At 39.2% G+C, this 18,752-nt stretch overlaps 1 protein-coding gene across 2 annotated transcripts; it reads left to right on the top strand.

Annotated features, from left to right (window-relative positions):
• The first annotated feature begins 2,874 nt into the window (after window positions 1-2,874).
• On the top strand, window positions 2,875-15,272 carry exo1 (exonuclease 1). Of its 2 annotated transcripts, none has more exons than XM_044373229.1 (14): window positions 2,875-2,991; window positions 3,917-4,083; window positions 4,221-4,340; window positions 5,281-5,404; window positions 7,873-8,010; window positions 8,260-8,472; window positions 9,182-9,369; window positions 9,512-9,614; window positions 9,720-9,933; window positions 10,650-10,836; window positions 11,157-11,697; window positions 11,896-11,985; window positions 13,488-13,684; window positions 15,018-15,272. In XM_044373229.1, the coding sequence occupies exons 2-14, from the start codon at window positions 3,923-3,925 to the stop codon at window positions 15,127-15,129; spliced, it is 2,388 nt and encodes a 795-aa protein (XP_044229164.1). In that variant the 5' UTR covers window positions 2,875-2,991; window positions 3,917-3,922; the 3' UTR covers window positions 15,130-15,272. The 2 variants fall into 2 exon arrangements, with proteins under 2 accessions (XP_044229164.1, XP_044229163.1); XM_044373228.1 differs by having other exon boundaries at window positions 3,914-4,083.
• Window positions 15,273-18,752: the final 3,480 nt, after the last annotated feature.

Raw genomic sequence — 18,752 nt, 5'->3', positions numbered from 1 at the left:
TTTGTTTTTTGCTAACAATTTGTGTCAGAGACTAGTGACAGGTGTTTCAAATATTATGTCCCAAAATATTAGAAAGACCTGAATGTATTAACCTGTCCATTTGTGTGAGGGAGAGATGAGGGGAGACATGATGACTCATCAGGAGACAAGAGGAAAGGAGATGTGCACTATACATTCATTTAATAGTGTTATTCACTTCCTTTACTGATGATGACACAATAGTTTTCCCATTTTAACTTTTATTCCTATTGACTGTCATTGTTATTTAGGGAGAAGAGACCAGACAAGACAAAAGAGATGAAGCCAGACGAGTGGAGAGGAGATGAAGGGAAAGGAGAGGACACAGCATGTATCCCTTTTATTTAAAAAAGATCAGTATATTTGTATTTATTATCATAAATCCTGTTATGATCAATAGTTCATCTGTTTACCTGTTTGCTGATGATACTGACTAAATAAAGTATTTTATTAACTATCATCTCCCCTTATCTGTCATTTGACTGTCAACCATTTATTCTGTTTTATGATCAATTTTATTATATTCTGTACTGATTAATAGTTCTATTTAACTGGTTGGTGACATTATTCATTTTTATTTGCCCTTGTCTGTGATTTTAGAAAGAAGAAGAGGAGGGAAACGCTCACATCAAGAAAGATAAGTATACATTTATTCTGTTATTAGCAGAATTTCCATTCTGATCAATAGTTCTTTTGTTTACTGAAATAATTTATTAACCATCATTTTCTGTTACTGTCATTTGACTTTTAAAGAGAGGAAATGAGACAAAGAGGAAAGGAGAGGAAACACCATGAACCCTCTCAATAAAAACAGAGAAATCATTAGTTCTGTTTACGTGGTTGCTGAAGTTAATAACTATTATTCCCTTTGTTGACCGTTATTTAGAGAGAAGAGCCACTATGCACCTTGAACCATCTCATTAAAAAGATAAGCATACATTTATTCTATTTTACTAGCAGATTTTCATTACTGGTCAATATTATTCTGGTTCTGTAGTTGTTAGTTAACTATTAAATGCCGTGTTTGCACTTTGTCTTTTCCAGAGAGAAGAGAACAGAGGAGCAGAGATATGAAGAGTGACAATCCTCCTCTTCACAAGGTATATATACATTTATTTATTTAGTACCATTGTCTAATTGTAACTTATGTTTCTATAAATGGTTAATTCATAGGGCAATAGATACTAAATTACATACTAATGCTTTATAAGCACTAATAAGTGTCTCAATGTTCAGCATCTGTTCACTTCTTCGTCACTAATATACACTATATGCATTTATTCATGTATTGATAGGAGCAGTGGTGAGATGTGTGACAACTTGTACTTAGATTCATATTTACACGGCATCAGTGCTGCACTGATGAGTGTGATGAAAACGAGCTTTGACCGTTGATTTGATAAAGTGATGTCTTTCTGTCTTTCAGTGTATTTCTCATTGGGACGTCAACAGTATCAAAGTCATCACAGCAGCTCCGTTACAGGTAGTGAACATCATCCTGTGTGCCATCACCGCCCCCCCCAGCAGGGATCCAAGTGGATTCAGGGTCTCCACAAAGTGTTCAAGTGTTTTGTCTACATTCTGACACCTTGAATCACTACTGTGTAGAAAATGCATCATATAAATAAAGTTGCCTTGATTTACTCTAGAGTTTGACTTATTTATATTAGAGGTTGAATTTGTAGGGCTAGTTTCCTTTGCCAGTTCTTTGTTTTGTTATGTAAGAATTGGGCAGTACTATAGGCACCTCAGGTTTGATGTAGGCAGGCAGGTAAAGGACCAGCATGCACCTGGGAGGGTCTATAGATTTAAGAGAGGCAGCAGGAGTTTACTCACTTGTCATGGATAAATAAACCACAATAAAGCTTCCAGATGTGAATGTGTGAACTGTGTGAATGTGATCAGGGTGTTCCTGCACAAGAGTCTTCCTCTCAGTGAAAGTTCCCTCAATAAATAAAGCTCTACCAACACACTGCAACCAACATGGGTTTTGTTCCTGTGTAATCATACTGCTATATGTTACATTTTGTATTTTTCAGTAAATAGACAGCATTCTTAGCGGAGGCAACTTCCACAGTAGATTAGATTCGATTCAACTTTAGGTTCAATTTTTTTATGAAGTGCAAAATAGTGCAAAACAGTGAGAAAGAGTCCACAGTTACAAACATTAAATACAGAATACTGGGTGGTATAAATGTTTAATTTACCGCATATTTTCCTTGAATCAGACATTACTGTTATAAAATGATGCTGTCACACTCATTTTCATTCATAAATATCCTTTTGATGCATTTTATTTGTAGAGATATTTAATTCCTCATATCCTACATATTTTTCAAAGTAAATTTAGTCTGTGATTATACTTGTTAATGTTCATATTTTGTCAGAATATATTTATTCATAAACTTTCAGCCTTCTATGTGTTGCTGAGTGATAACTTTTCTAACCTGTGCCTTGTTGTAATGCAAGCAAACATCAAACACACATGTAACAGACCATCATCGATGAACCGATAGCGACGATTATGCTGCTGTTTTACAGTGTTTCGCCCATAACATCGTTAAAATGTCCGATGGTGTTTTGTTTTCCCAGTACGCGCTCCCGGGAGATGCACCGGCGTGTCGCGTTTCACATCATGGAGAGGGCGGAGACGCTTGCTATAACATTGCTGTACATGACGGCTGTCGTTGAATCTGTATCAGTTAATGGCCAGACAGCAGCAGCCTCTGTGTGAGAAGTTGGGACAACAGTTATTATTGAGACTGAGTTGTAACACAGTAAACATGTTTCAGTACCGTGCCGGTGACATTTTGGAGCGCACCCGTCTCTCCGCCGTTAATCCCTCCCTCTCTGTGTACTTGGCCAATAGCAGCAGCTCATACTGAATCACTTCTTTTGCCGCTAAAACCAAACTCGCTCCAGTTTTTGCCTTGTGAAGCCGCATGTATGTGTGGAGTAAAGTAACAGAAAGAGGTAGGTTTTAACTCAGGATTTAATATTAGCCTTATATTGCTTTTGTGTATTATCTTATGTTTGACTCACTGCACACGGACATAGTCGCCGTTGTGTGAACGAACACACTGTCCTCTCTGCTCTGCTACACACTCAAGTTAGGTTATTTCAAAAGATTGAAAACTATTTAAAATACTAACTATTTAAACTATGAGCTGCATTTTTAAAGTAAGAAACTGTACATTTAAACGAAGCGGTAACGTTGTCAACAGTTATCAGCTAGCTTATATGTAACGTTATGTAGCCGAGACCACCGTTATAAAAACGTCCAATTTAACGTCGTCTTGGTTATCAACGAAGGTGCACAGATCTTATAACATAACTTCATAACTTTTCTGGATTCTTAAGCTTATATCGTAAATTCGGCGCATAGATATTCCCCAAATGCTACTTCAGATCATTGAAATCTCAACTTGAATACGTGTTCAGTGTTAGCTCTGCTAACGTTATCCCTTTGTATTTTGTTGGATGAAGAAAAATAACAAATAATTACTGCTCTGAGAATATGAATTTGTTGATCAAGGAGCATTCCACGTCACAGTTTAGTTAGCTCTATGATTTGTGAAAAACATTTAGTATTATAAAAATATTTCTGTTCAACAATAAGTAATTTAACTTAAGTAAGTAATTTCCAAAATGACAGATGCGTCTTTATAAATTCAAATTATAAATAACTCCCAAACAGTCATTGTTACTAAGCAGCAACACACGATCAAATAGTGCTTTATAAAACAGGATCTATGCACAGTGTGTGGCAGCTGATCCTCTGGAGGCTGACAAACATGTCTCAGGGGACAAAGCCACAGTTTGTGTGTGCAGTGGACTGCACAGGTTGCTAAGAAAGATTAAATGTAGCTTATGATTGAAATGATTTTTTTCCCAGCAGCTGAAAATGGGAATCCCTGGTTTGCTGCAGTTCATCAAAGACGCAGGAGAGCCTGTCAACGTGAAAAAATACAAAGGGCAGACCGTGGCTGTGGACACGTACTGTTGGCTGCATAAAGGAGCTTTTTCATGTGCGGAGAAGCTCGCTAAAGGAGAACCAACTGATCAGTTAGTGTTTTTATGATTTCAGCTGAATGACAAAGAGATGTTGGTCAGAAGTGTTTTAGTATTAGTTTTTAATCTACTTGTAATGAGGGTTGAATGCCCAGAACTGATGCTGGCTTTTTCATTTGTCTGCACTGCAGGTATGTGTGGTACTGCATGAAATTTGTGGACATGCTGTTGACCTTCAGTGTCAAACCAATTCTGGTGTTTGATGGACGCAATCTGCCTTCAAAAAAAGAAGTGGAAAAGGCCCGCAGAGAGTGAGTGTTTACTTTGACTGTATGTATTTATGAATGTATGGATGCAGGACAGATCCATATCCTGGACAGCCTATTGTCTACCACCTCACAAGTCCTGAAAGACTTTTAGAGACACAAAAATAGAATTCATAGTTATTTTGGCAGGTTTGTTATTTTTGCATTTTAATCTGTGAACTTAAACAAGTTTGTCCTTAAGACTGAGGAGAGATACGAGTGTAATGATGCCATGATGAGGTATCGCATATGTTTTCTTACTGCTGCATATTTATACCAGCTTGTTTGCATCTGCACCTGCCTCAGTTGAATTTCTCTAACACTTGAGTGATTTTGTCGACACTGGACGTTTTGGTTAATAACATCACTTTGAACTGCAGATGCCAACTTGACTTGTAATAAAATGAACCCACACAGCAAACTCTGGTTGTGTTCCTATGGGGATTTATTGTTGTACTTTCAAGGGGGTCATGTATGAAGGAATAAATGTATCGAACATATCAATATAACTAAAATTAGGTCAGTTAGAGATTCATAATGTCTGTTTTGGTTACCTTCCCATTAATATCCAGCCCTATCTTAACAGGAAACGGAAGCAAATTATCATCCAGGTTTGTCTGAGAAGCAGTGATGAACTGTGCCAAACACACGCCTAACAAACACTCAGACAATGCTTGATTTATTTGAAGGACTGCATTCCAAAACTGCAACATACCAACATTGTTTGTGTGTGGAGGTGCAGAGAGAGGAATGTTCATACCTGTAGACAGGTGAGACTCAACAGCTCCGACACAAACAAATGTTGAGACATCAAGGACCAAAAGACGTCCAAAACTTCATTGTTATCCTTGGCATGAAGCTGAACTGCGTCTGTGAATGCCACAGCATCACTGCCCCCTGACTAAGTGTTCCATCATTAATTCAATTTGATTCATGTACCATCCAGGCGTCGAGAAGCCAACCTTCAAAAAGGCCGGCAGCTCCTACGAGAAGGCAAACTCTCCGAGGCCAGAGACTGTTTTACCCGCTGTGTTAACATCACCCCAGCCATGGCTCATAACCTTATTAAGGTGAGGACTTCCTCCGTCCTGTCAGACGAATTTAAATGATATGAATGGCTCAACTGCTGTAGTCAGACATCTTCATTTTTCATCATGTAATGAGGGATTTCATTGCACTGCATGTTCACTCTTGCATTGAATTAGAAAAGAGTTGGTACAAATCCCTGTTCATAGACTATCCATTTGGCTTGCATCTCTCATTAGTTATATTCAGTATTTCTCTATTTTACTTTTCAATACATGTTAAGAGTGAGCTGAGTGAATGAAGATAAGTGAGGATAAAGACTTTTATGCTCTGAACTCGATAACTTTTTCGACACATTTATCCCATTTCAACAAGACAACATTATCACACCAGACGTGAATGATGACAGAGAGGGAAAACGGAAGGAATGACAAGATGACAAGCTAGTTACAATTATATAATTGCAGACCCACCCTATATGTTGTGTAACATACAGTCTATTCATACATGACTGAACTCAATGACTCAACTTTACTTCACGCCAACAGCCATGCGACTAGAGTTGGTGGAATGTTTTCAGTGCAGTGTAGCAATTTTGAATGAAGTTATTGTAAACTTGTTCACAACAAAACCCAGGCAGTACAGACTCTCTACAGTCTCTTTTCCAATGTGCATGTCATTTTTGGCCACATCAAAAAGGCCATAAAAATCTTTGATTTGGCTATCTCAGGGTATCTGGAGGTTTTGAAGAGTCTTTTAAAAGCGTTGGATTTAGTTTTCCTCAAAAAAGGCCACAGAAATAATGAAAAAGTCTTCAATGTAATTTATAAAGGTCTTGAGTATTTTTACTTGCCTGCTGTAGACAATAACATTTGTTACAGTGGTGGCATCATGAGAATGGTGCATCTTTGCTGCGGTTACAGCGCGTGCTGCTGCATAGCATGTATTACTGTATAATGTCAGCAGGGGGCACTCACTCTACACAATGCTTTACACAAGTAACTACACTACTGTACTATGGCTTGGGATGTGATGTTGCATCATACTGCATTGAGATTGTACAGAAGGCCACACTGTAGATTTTAGGTATTCAGTAATCTACCAACTGGGAAAGTATCATGTTGTAGAAGACATTATGTAACTTTATTGTTCCACTCTGCCCTCCCACTCTGCACTTCAACTGTGGACTGATGCTGAAAATCAAAATTACACATTTTAGTTTTTTTTTTTTTTTGTAAATACATGACTGAGAAATGAATCCAATGTGTAGAAGGACCTTAGCATGTACTAGCATACACTAGAGGTAAAGTTTTTCTGCATAAAAGTTTTTTTTGTCAGCTCACCCCAGATTCAAAATCATAAATCTAAAGTTGAATTAGATCAGACGATGTAATAGCCTTATATGTACATCATAACTGGGCCAGTTGCATATCAGCAGGCACGTTGGAGACGAGGAGACTGTTTCCGGGCATATGTGCCAAACAGTCCACCTTTAAATATCAAAATACACTTGAACTACTGTCAGGAGATGGTTAAAGAGAGGGAGACAGCTGTCTAATGCTGTCACTCTATATTCTCTGAGTTTGTGTTCAGCTCATTTGGTTTTATGTGCACAGACTTGTGTATGAAGAGGACTGTAAATGTCTTCGATGGAATAACAGGATGAAATATTGTATGTGAGTGTCAAGTGTGTTTATAGATAACAGGAGGTTGTCTTCTTAACTTCACAGCCCCGACCGTGCAGGCAGACACAGCCTGTTACAGCCTGTTAAACCTCCATTTAAAGGTTGACACTTTTTATGTGCTACCACTGTATTTTGTTTTATCGTTATTTTTGTATGTATGTGTTGTATGGAGTTTCGTCACCGCTAGACCTATTGCACTGTTGCTAGCTTCAGTAGCTAGGAAGCTCATCCACTCATAGTGAGCAAATGTTTTAACAAAAATTTCAAAATTATTCCTCTGCTCTGCTCACATTCACCGTCACCTTTCTGACGCTCGCTCTCTCGCTTAACCACTCACTCGCTTACGCTCTGCGCTATTCCTTAAAAGGAGTTACGCTACCAGCAGTTTCCTAGGCAACGACACAGACGTTGACTCGCGTTTCGAAACAGCGCCGCTCAGAGGCTCCCAAACGCTATTGATTTCCGAATGAATGGATATTTGGCGGTATTTTTGGCATTTAAAAAATGTTTTTGCCTGGCGGGGTTTCTTGTAGGTGTACTATTATAGGGGAAACACTGTATATGCTGTAAATATCAGTAAATTCATGCACTTGATAAATAATTGTAGTCCTTATTGTCCAATCTTTGACTGGTGTTACCATGAAAAAGCTATTCAATTTCACTCTGCGTGCTGTTTTAAAAGGTCTTTGAGCACAGCAGAAACCTACATGTGCTGCCTGCTCCTCTGTTTCTCTGCTAATTGCTTTATGGTTTCATCCAGCAGTGTTGCATGTTGGTGAAGTTAAATATAACAGAATTCTTTTTTTTCTTTCTTTTTCTTGAACCAGGCTGCGAGGGCGAGAGGAGTGGACTGTGTAGTGGCTCCATATGAAGCTGATGCTCAGTTAGCTTACCTCACTAAGTCTGGTTTGGCCCAGGCTGTCATTACAGAAGACTCTGACCTGCTGGCATTCGGCTGTAAAAAGGTATCAAGTACTCTACTGTGTACTGTGGTAAGAACAACAAGGAAGTTGGCTAACCAAGCAGATCATAATTAGACATGACAAAGTGTTTAGTCAGTGTTAAAAAAAAAAAAAAAAAAGATATCAAAGGCTTCAGTGTTTGTCGTGTCTACAGCTAAAAATATATTAGACAAAAGCAAACATAGGTTTCATGAGCCCTTGATCATACATTGCCTCCAACTCCTAACTCACTCATCTTTCACAATTGTGCAGGTGATCCTCAAAATGGATAAGCAGGGCAATGGCCTAGAGATAGACCAGAGTAACCTGGGCCGCTGTCGCTCTCTGGGGAACGTTTTCACTGAAGAGAAGTTTCGCCACATGTGCATCCTCTCCGGCTGCGACTACCTGGCCTCCCTGCATGGCATCGGCCTGGGCAAGGCCTGCAAGCTGCTGCGGCTGGCCAAAGACCCTGATATCCTCAAGGTGAGACCAGATAGCAAGACAGTGAATCTGGATTATGCATTTAGCAAGGCTATTGCTATTTTAACTTGGGATTCCAAAGGTGCCTCACTTTTAAGCAGGGTACATCAACATGGGAACTTTGGCTGCATGCTGAACCCGCTTCTGAGGAAAGTATGTTTAGGTCATCAGACTGAAATCTAGAAAAAAGTGAAAGTGCAGGAACAAGCTTGTAAATGTACTATGAGTGAAGATTATTTTGTCAGATTGACTCCTCTCTACTTGTACTACAGCTACAGTACATTTTAAAACAATCCATTATCCCATAAATATTACTTGTGGCCACAGTGGCTGCTGATCAGGTTACATAGGCTCACTTCAAATAAAATGTTTCTGACCCAAAACCAGTTATGAACAGAAAAAGTGAATCCAAATGAATCAGATAAGTATAAAAAGAAATAGCTGTACAGTAGGATACAATTGATTCAACATATGAGTGTTTAAATATTTTGCTTGTCACGCTTATTATTATATGTTGTAAGTATACAATTAATAAAAAGTAATTTTAAAATTTTAAATATTGGTAAAAAAGTTCTCTGCACTATTATTTAATAAAATATTCAGCAAATGCATACAGACAGTGAGTCAGAAGCTGTCAGTCAGTCAGTTGTAGTTATTTTAGCATAACTGTTATTGTGTTAGTAAAAGCTGTGAGCTCTTGTTGCCCCATCAGGTGATCAGAAAGATGGGCCAGTACTTGAAGATGAGTCTCGTCGTCCCTGAGCAGTACATCGAGGGGTTCACCAGAGCCAATAACACCTTCCTCTACCAGCTGGTGTTTGATCCTGTCAGAAGGAAGGTTGTACCCCTCAACCCGTACCCAGAGCACGTTGACCCGGCCACCCTCAGCTACGCTGGCCTGTATCCTCCTGTCCTCAATCACACAGCCTAGTGTCAGCTTTGTAAATAATGAAAATGATTTAGTTAGAGTTAGAAATGGGGAAATTGTACATTCCTCTCCATCACTTGCACAGTATTCTGTCCTTAATGATGATGTGTGTAGTAATGTCGGAGATGACAAAGGCTTGCAGATGGCTTTGGGAAACCTTGACATCAACACAATGGAGAGAATAGACGACTTCAGCCCAGACAAACCCATGACACAGGTATCACATCGGTTAGAGCCATGACGAAAGTAATTAAATGCCACATTTCATTTAGAACAAATTTGCAGTTTTTGTTTTAAACACATTCCAATTTCCTTTTTCCAGCTGTCTAAACCTCGCAGTTGCAGCTGGAACGCCTCCCCAGCCTCCACTGGACCCAGTATCTGGAGCCGAAGCTTCAGGCCAGCCTCCGCTGCCCCGCCCCAGCCTGCTGCCTCCCCAGACAAGCCTGTCTCGACCAGGGGGAAGGAGAGAGTCGTCCACCTGGATGGTCTGAGGCTTCCCTGCAGAGAGCTGCAAGTGAAGAGACCAAGAGATGGTGAGCTGTTCACATGCAGTTTTAAGATTACTTCTTTTTTTTTTCTTTTTTTTTTGATACAAATACATAAATCAATCTCTTCTCACTACAAACAAATACTTCTTCTACTGTGTTTTGGGCTCTAAACACATCACCCACAGCATAAAATGTGACTGACGGCTGATGGTCGTGGTGAGTGAGACTGCGCTCAAGTTTTTTCTGCAGTGAAACCTCTAAAACAATATTTATGAAAATTAAAACTGAAAAAGAAACTCAAATTGTATCTCTCAGGGACATGATCAGATAATAAGTAAATATATATTTGTCATAGATATATAGATGAGTATAAACAGAGCCACAGCTTTAATTTGTGTTGATAAAGGATTAGTTTAAAATGTTGCTCATTAGGGGTTCCAATAATGACCTCTTTATGCACATGAAATGAAATTATTTACATGTAAATGATCCCTGTTGGGAAAATGAGTCACTGTGGCAGCAAAATAGCTCTAGGATATTACAGAAATAACAATTGAACAAAGAATTAGGAAAAATAAAAGCAGTGAGACAAAGAAAGTAATAAAACAATATGTATGCCTACCTTTTGATATAATAATAATAATAATAATAATAATAATAATAATAATAATAATAATAAACTCAGATCATTTATTTACATGATATGCAGCTTTATATGTTACTTTGTTAACTGGACTGTTCTTCTCTTTTTCCTCCTCTAGACTCTAGTATATCAGACCTGGATGTTCTGCAGCAGTACTCCTCCTCCAGTCAGAAGCGATCCAGGTCAGACCAGCGGCAGGACAAGCGGACACCGGCCAGTCAGCCCCGGCCACGCAATCGCTTCGCCACCCTCCTGCAGAGACGGAACCAGGAAGCTGAGGAGGACGGCCAGGCCACATGCAGCAGGTGACATCACAGGGATACATGCACATCTCATGATCATGTTTTTGACTTACTAGACTCATTATTGAGTAATCCAGACACATATGTTTAGAATGGAGTACAGTTTAACTATACTATGTATAAAGAATGTAAGTATGTTGTTTTTACATCTGAATAGGTTATTCAGAGAGGATTCAGTTTTCACAATAATAAAAATGTACTTCATTTTATTATTTAAATGAGCCCAATTTTTCCAAAATAACTAGGATGATCAGTTTTTTACCATAATCATGGCTGCAATCAGGTTAATGCTAAATGTTGTGGATGTGTTTTTTCCACATTAGATTCTTCAGCAGTTCCAGTTCAGCAGCCAGTCTAAGCACTAAGCAGTCTGTTCAGGAGGATTTACCTCAGAGTGTGAGTCCCACTCAGGACAAGTCCCCTCCCAGCATCCAGACCAATGACAGTGATGGTCCCGACGTCCCATCTTTGGACACCCCAAGCCCGCCTCAGACCCCTAGCAGCACTCCCCCCTGTTCAGCCAGTCAGGGCCTCGGACTGTTTGATTGGTCAGGCTGTTCCCCCTCAACTGAACAATCAAAAACGCCAAAGTCCACTTCAGGGCTGACTGTCCTGCAGCTGTTTCAGTATAAGAGGGAGAGTTTCTCTTCAACCACAAAGACCCAGAAACCCTCTAGAGACACGTCACCCCCACATCTGTCCTCCACTGACAGGAACCCAGAGGACAAGGACGACCTCCCAGACTCCCCTCCCTCCCAGGACAGTGCCTACTTCTCCCAGTCCCAGACTTACCTCACTACCTTCCACAAAGAGGAAGCCCCCACCTACAACTTCTCAAACTCCTACCAGGAAGATGCTGCGTCTGTACGTTCATACAAATCTCCACTGCCTTAATAAGTATATATATAAATGCCTTGTGGTTGATTCAGCCTTCACACACACATCATTATCAGAGTACTATGATTCATGAGTGGGTGCACAGGAAGCTGTTTTGGTTGCTTGGCTTTGTGTGGTTACATGTGTTGAAGCTACTAACCTTTCGTGTGCTTCCGGAATATTCAGGAAATGAATTCAAGCAAAGATCTGGAGTCAGAGCAGAGTCCAGCACACTCAACAGAAGTGGATAAGAAACCCAGCATGCTGAAATCCAAGGTGGGTTTCTGCCCATACAACATGATTAAGATTTGTGGTTTCATTTTAGTTTTGATTCTTTATATAAAGGCAATAATGTCCTCTCAGAGTTTTCTGCGCAACTGACCAGATGAGGGTAGTGTCAGCCTGTCTTTGAGAGCTGCAAACCTCAACGAATTTCATTAGCATGGGTTTTAGTGACCATGATATGTGCTGTTAATGATGTTTTCCACGCTGACATGGAGATAAAATATTACCATCCCTTATTTTCTCCATCAGCAAAACTGTGACAGAGATGGGGGTTGATATGTATGTTCAAGGAGGAGCATCTTTAACCTCCATGCAATTAAAGAGAAGGAGTCATAGAAACATTTAGGACTGCAAAGTCTGGAAATAAGTCAATTGTACTGTCCCAACATAACGCTGTACTTGTACTACATATAACTATATTGTAGACCCTTGTTGTCTAACATATTATCTCATGCTTTCAAACATGATCTTTAAGAGGGGGATGCAGTCTGAATACATCATTTCAAACGAGGCTCTGAAATGACTCCTGTACTGTGGAATTTATTTGAATGTGATGACATTTAAAAAGATGATTCAATATTCTAGGAATATGATTATTTGCTCTCAAGAGTGAGGTGAGGAGATCGATAGCGGTTTCATGTCTCTATTAATAGTGTTCCTCATTATAATAAACTTTGTCATCATCATCGGCATTTACATTACTCACAGTCCAACCCAACGACAGTTCATTCAGCGATCCACGTATGTTATGCTAGTAGCTGCTAATGTAGCCTGGAGCTGCTAGCCTCCAGCAGTGACGAGGGGCTACAGAGGTCTGGTAACCTCACTTCTTTCTGACTCCACAACCCCAGATGTTTGTCATTTTCAAACTTGTAGTCTTCAGACCCAACTGACGCTGACTCAAGTGACATCACTTGAGGAAACCTATCAGTTTTCACACAGCTTCCTTTGGAGACAACAGCCTGCAAACACACTGTGATGTGTAAAATTTAGTGGAGTTCACCTTTTAAATACAGAGCATGGTTAGCCTAGCTTAGCATAAAGACTGGAAGCACAGAGAAACAGCTTGTCTGGCTCTGTTCAAAGTTCAAGATACACCTTTAAAGTTTTTTCTCATTTTTTCTCATGAACAGAAATATAAAAACAAAAAATTGTGTTTTCCGGTGGAGTTACATGCTTTATGCTAAGCTAGGTTAGCTGACTCCAGCTCAGTACTTAACACACAGACGTGATATCAATCTTCTCATCTCACTCTTGGAAAAAAAGTGAATAAGTGAACTATTCTTTTAAACTTGATCACTGCACAATTGAATAGATTTTTTTTTACTATATCAACCTTGTTTCATTCGTGACGTCTTGAAAATGATATAATTCATTTTTTATATATTTTTTTTTTTGAATTAATGTCTTAATAGCAGTAAAGTTTAAGACATTTTGTGTGGCAGTAAAATGTTGTGTTTTCATTCTCCTATCCGTGCTCTTCCTCCCCCCAGGTTGCAGGTCTGTTGAAGCCCAAGTCCAGCAGCCAGGGTCAGGTCACAAAGGTGCGGGCGTTGGGTCCAGCCAGGGCCAGTGGACTGAGGAAGAAATCTGCAAGCTCTGGGAAGAAAATTTCCTCCCCCAATAATGAAAACAACCCTGGTGTCCAGGCCACCATCAGCAGCCTCTGGAAGAACTTCAGCTTCAAAAAGTAAAAGAGAAACACTGAAGTTACTTTGGAAATGAATAGAATATTTTACGGAAGTTGAAACATAATGGAAGATTACTCATTCAGATTAGATCATTCAACACAGATATCATCTGACTGCATACCACACATGTATTAATCAGTGGATGAGGAATCCAAACATGCAGATTCCTCATCTTACATCCGCATTAATGTTTGTCAGTCTGAACCTGGCCAACTTCCTGCACATGTGAATGACCTAAAAATGTCTTGATAAGACCATTGTTTGTGTTTTAAATACACAGTATACTGGGTTTTACCTACTTTTCTAACTACACTAGTTACTGCATTACTGATGGCACCTTTGTTATTTTCACAGTTGTGACTAATCTTGTTACGTCTGTGAAACTTTGTTTTTAATAACTAAGTTAATTTTAATAAACTCTGCAACATGAGTTATCAACCACTGCTGGAACTTTCTGTATTCAAGTCTTGATAGCTTGTAAACTTGACTCAGGGTGTGTCAGACATTCATCCCCATCACATACAAAAAATCTGTACCACTTTATAATCAGTCACCCTTTATAAAGGGTTTATAGATGATCAATTATTTAACTACTGCTTTATAGATCAATTATAAACCATTAATAAGAACAGTATTTTGGTTACCAGGTTGTGAAAAATCCATCTGGCACCATGACACTCACACTGTCTTTATACTGTAGCTTTTTAATTCATCACGTCAGCCACTCCAACGTTGACCTTCTAGAAAAGAGCAGTAGAGCGTCTGAACCAAAATCCATTTATTAACAACTTATTCATATTCATAGTCAGACTTGATGAATTGTGAATTCACTCTATGGCTTATTGAAGAGAGACTTGTTACCCTTTATGAATGACATGACGGTTAATGACTCACCTTAGATTTTTCACAACCTGGCAACCCAAAAGTTCTAATTAATTACTTAACAGCTGATCTATAAAGCTTCAGTAAATTAGTATTAACTGTTTGTAAAGCAATTATTTACATCTTATAAAGAAAGTGGTACCAAAAAATCTTTATTTAATGTAAACATTTCTGGTTTCCTTCAAAATGTCCTCTTGCTTGAGATATCAAAACATTTCACAAGTTCAATAAATTCTCTTAGAAAAGTAAAATGTTGAGGAATTACAAGACTATACATTCATTTCAGCAGATTATTCATGAACCCAACTGAATTGAAAAACAGATTGGTCACATGTTAGAAAAACATTGTCAAAATAGAAAAAAAAAACAGTTTTAGGCTCCAACTTAGACATGGGAAGTTATATAAACAAACTGTCATTTTTACATCATGGCCCTCCTTGTGTTTTTCAGAGATACTCAGAAGATGACCCCCTGTAAGACAGGAGAGCCCATGTCTCCAGTCAAAGACAACCTGCTGGCCAACTCGCCTCAGACCGACACGAACTTAATCACCAGCTTCTGATGGATGGTTTGAATGTTTCACACAGTGCTGAGCGCTCTGTGTGGGAATGAAGCTTTTAAACATACCATGTATGTTAATGATTTCTCATCAACCTGTATTTCCTAATGTATAGTTTTGAATAAAGCTACTGTCTACTATTCCAAGTGTATCTTGTTTGTAGTCTTGAGTTTCAAGAGTTTGTGCGTCACATCTTTCTTGCTGATGTCTGTTGTTTCAACACAGCAGTTAAAGAATGCGTCACCTAGCATAACTGCTGTAAAAATGCACAATGCATACTTGAGTGTTTACTGAAAATGCCTTACTTGCATGCAAGCTTAGGAATGGTGATAAGACTACTGGCCTCTAATGGCTTCAGAACAATGTTTACTATCTTCCCCTGTTGGTCTCAGCAGAAACAGTTGGTTCTCTCACTTCATGAATGATGTGAGATTGAGTGTGGGCTCTTATGTTTATCTTCAGTAGTGTCATACATAACCCTACTTGTGGTTAGAAGAAAATCCCACATCAGGATTGTTTTTATAATCCCACTTGCAATTTTGATTTGTCAGTCTTCACCTGCCTCTGTAGTATATTGTATCAGTAAAAGCAACATCCTATCAGATCAAACTGTTTATTCATGATAAACTGATTTAAGGTACTAGTTCCCAACCTTTTTACTTCATGACACCTGAAAATGTGTACTTCCCCTGTTCACACATTGCAAATTGTCAGTGAGAACAAGGCCTTTTTAGATTGTTTCATTTTAATAACTTTAGAGGCCTGAATTGAAGTTTTTCCACACAATGAAAAACAGATTGCAGTAGAAAAAGTTAGTTATGCCATGTTTTGTCTTTCTAATCCTGTAAATCATCTCCCTACCCTCCAGGTTCATCTAGTGACCTACTTGCAAAGCAAGGTAGTAGCCAGGTTGTTAGAAACAAAATCTCTTGATCTCAGAATCTTTGTTCTGTTAACTGTTCAATTATACTTTACATAAATGTTATTTCCTAACACAAAGGTCAAAATATTGTTTCAAAGCCTTCTTTCAAGGAGAAATGGTACAGCTTTCATTTAAAAACTAGCCAGGTTGAAACATCTTGAGGTTAGAAATACTGAAATCAGCATATGAAATATTGTTAAATATAAACTCCCTGCAGATTGAGAAAATCTACCATCCTGGACATATTGGCTGCAGCCCCCAGTTTGAGAAGCACCAGTGTAAGAGGCTATAGTGCTAAATAAAAAAAAAAGGAAAAACTGATTTTAGAGTAAATTACAGTATTAGTTTATTTCATAAATCATATCTTCAAATGTTTTGTCCTTTATTCACACTTAACACAGTAAACCACGGTTTACAGTGTATGACAGACTGTGATGAGCAATTGAAACAGTACAGCAAAATTTGTTGGTGCAGCTGTGCAAATCAGATAGAGATACCAGATATTTTGAAAGTCCCTGATTTTATCAGAACTCTCCAACATAGAGAATTGAAGTCATGAGGTCAGGTCCAGGCAAGCTTCTGTTCTGCTAGCTTCTGTATGTCAATGCAATCTCTCACTCTGATTCTTACACTGTCTTTCTGATAAAGTATAGTGTGCTGCTGGGGTTTTCTTTCCATATTCCAGTACAAATTGCACAAATTACAGCACTTGCTATAAGAAGTTAGAACCTGGAACGGCTCCCCATGTCAAAGCTTTGACTGGGCCAATTTCATGCATCCTGACTTCACTGAGAAGCAGACACTTTGATGTCACTCAATATGGCAGCGTCCACAGTTTCAAATGGTATTGAATGAATAAAACTCCAAGAATGAAGACTGTTTACTTTCGCTATATCAGTAAATTACATACACTGTCAGAAACATGTATTAACTATTTTGTGTAATATTCTGGCTAAAATAATCTCTTACCTTATCCTCCTCTTGGGAACTTGGGAAAAAAAACGACCTCTGATGCAGAAAAGTGCAATGGAATGCTCATTCAAATTAGAATTCCAAGTTGGAAAATTGGGCAAGATCCATGTAGCCTGAGTTAGCTGACAGAAACACACCTGATGTCACAGCAATATGGCGGAGCACACAGTGAACAGTGAGCAGAATTACTCTTTCATCAATTATTACTTTATGTAGCGGTTATGTTGTGAAATGTGCTGGAACAACTTTGTAGTTGGCATTTCCATTCAGGTGATTTGTGCTTGATAGAAGTCTTTGTGAGCATGCTGTACCAGCCTACTCCTCCCATCTCTTATAAAGTGTGCTAATGTGTTTAATCAGCTGCTGTTGTGTTGGGTTGAAATGAAAGCCTGCATGTACATCCAAACATCAGTTTGCCGTGGGCGTCCATGTTTTTCGGATCAGATGCACTGGGACGCATTTAGATTTGAAGTTGGGAATACCAACTCCGAACTATCGACTTCCGATTTGCAATAGACTGTAGCATAAACTGTGCTTATTCTATTCTATATTCTCTTGGAAATTTAGATCTCCAATTTGAATGGAACACATCATCTATTCCTCCTATCAAAAGTGAACTAGAAGGAGGATGGGGGATTTGAGGGCGCTAACACAAAGTATTGGTACTGCTTGGGATATTTTTTTCCTTGTACGATTAAGTCATGACCTCCCTTACTTACTTACTTAACCTGATATTCTTACCCTAACTGTAACAATCACAGTCTTCATGCCTAAACCTAACCAACTCAACCAATGAAGCAGCCACGTGTGACACTTGTCTCACACGTGGCTGCTGCGGCTGCTCTGAGCAGTCAATGTGGGTGCTGAAATGAAAAGCAAGAGGTTTCGTGACACACAGGCGCTGCTCACGGAGGTGGAAGAGGTGACCACAATGGTCTCAAATCGCTTGGGTCCATCCTCAATGTCCAGCTCTGACATACGCGCAATAGCCAGGACCACAACATGTGTCCACAGTCCACAGGGTGATCTTTTTAAATCCTTTTCTTGCAGCATCCACCGCATGGAGTAGCATCCTTGTATCTGTCTCTTCATGTGTGCAAGGGGCAATCTGATCTGTTTCTTGTGGGTGAGATGATAGAACATCTCCACAAGTGGAAACAACTTTGGTAGTCAACATTTCCACAAGCTTCCTGGCCATAAAGCCTTTTTGGCTGGCCTTTCCAGTTAGTTGGTATCTTGTTTTTTCCATCCACACTTGGTCTTGTCACCTTTACCCGCTTCTGTCTTGTCTGGGACTTTAAGCTGTTAACGTCATAGCAGTCCCATACAACATCCACTCTGTTGGCCCTTTCAAGTTTCTTTTTGATCTAGTATTTGGACCTCACTGTCTGGGACACTGCTTATACTGTTCTCTAGGCAACTTAACAGATCAGCCTTGTTTCCCAAGCGCAGTCCACCATGAAGGGAGAGTGATGGGGGGTAGGCCTGATTTTCGTGTTTGAAGAAGTTTTCCAGATTCCCATCACGGGTCTGACACGCAATGCTTCCCCCTTGTCGACATTAATATAATCACCCAGAGAGTTATTGTAAATCAAAGATTACATGAAATATACTTGAAATATCATTCTGCATCTTCTCAGATACTGCAATTTCATTATAAATCTTCTCACAACGTTACTGAAGTCACCATTAACTATTCACCTCAACAGTTAATGATGTTGTATATGGTATT

Source organism: Thunnus albacares, chromosome 14 (assembly GCF_914725855.1).
Source record: "Thunnus albacares chromosome 14, fThuAlb1.1, whole genome shotgun sequence".
Taxonomy (NCBI): Eukaryota; Metazoa; Chordata; class Actinopteri; order Scombriformes; family Scombridae; genus Thunnus; species Thunnus albacares.
Note: the sequence above shows the minus strand (reverse complement) of the source record. Positions and strands in the feature narration are given on the sequence as shown.

Excerpts from the sequence above, each read along its gene's own strand:
- exo1 (XM_044373229.1), top strand. The coding sequence starts at position 3,923 with ATGGGAATCCCTGGTTTGCTGCAGTTCATCAAAGACGCAGGAGAGCCT. Across the intron at positions 4,084-4,220 it reads AAAGGAGAACCAACTGATCA|GTATGTGTGGTACTGCATGA; the intron begins GTTAGTGTTTTT and ends TCTGCACTGCAG. Across the intron at positions 4,341-5,280 it reads GTGGAAAAGGCCCGCAGAGA|GCGTCGAGAAGCCAACCTTC; the intron begins GTGAGTGTTTAC and ends TGTACCATCCAG.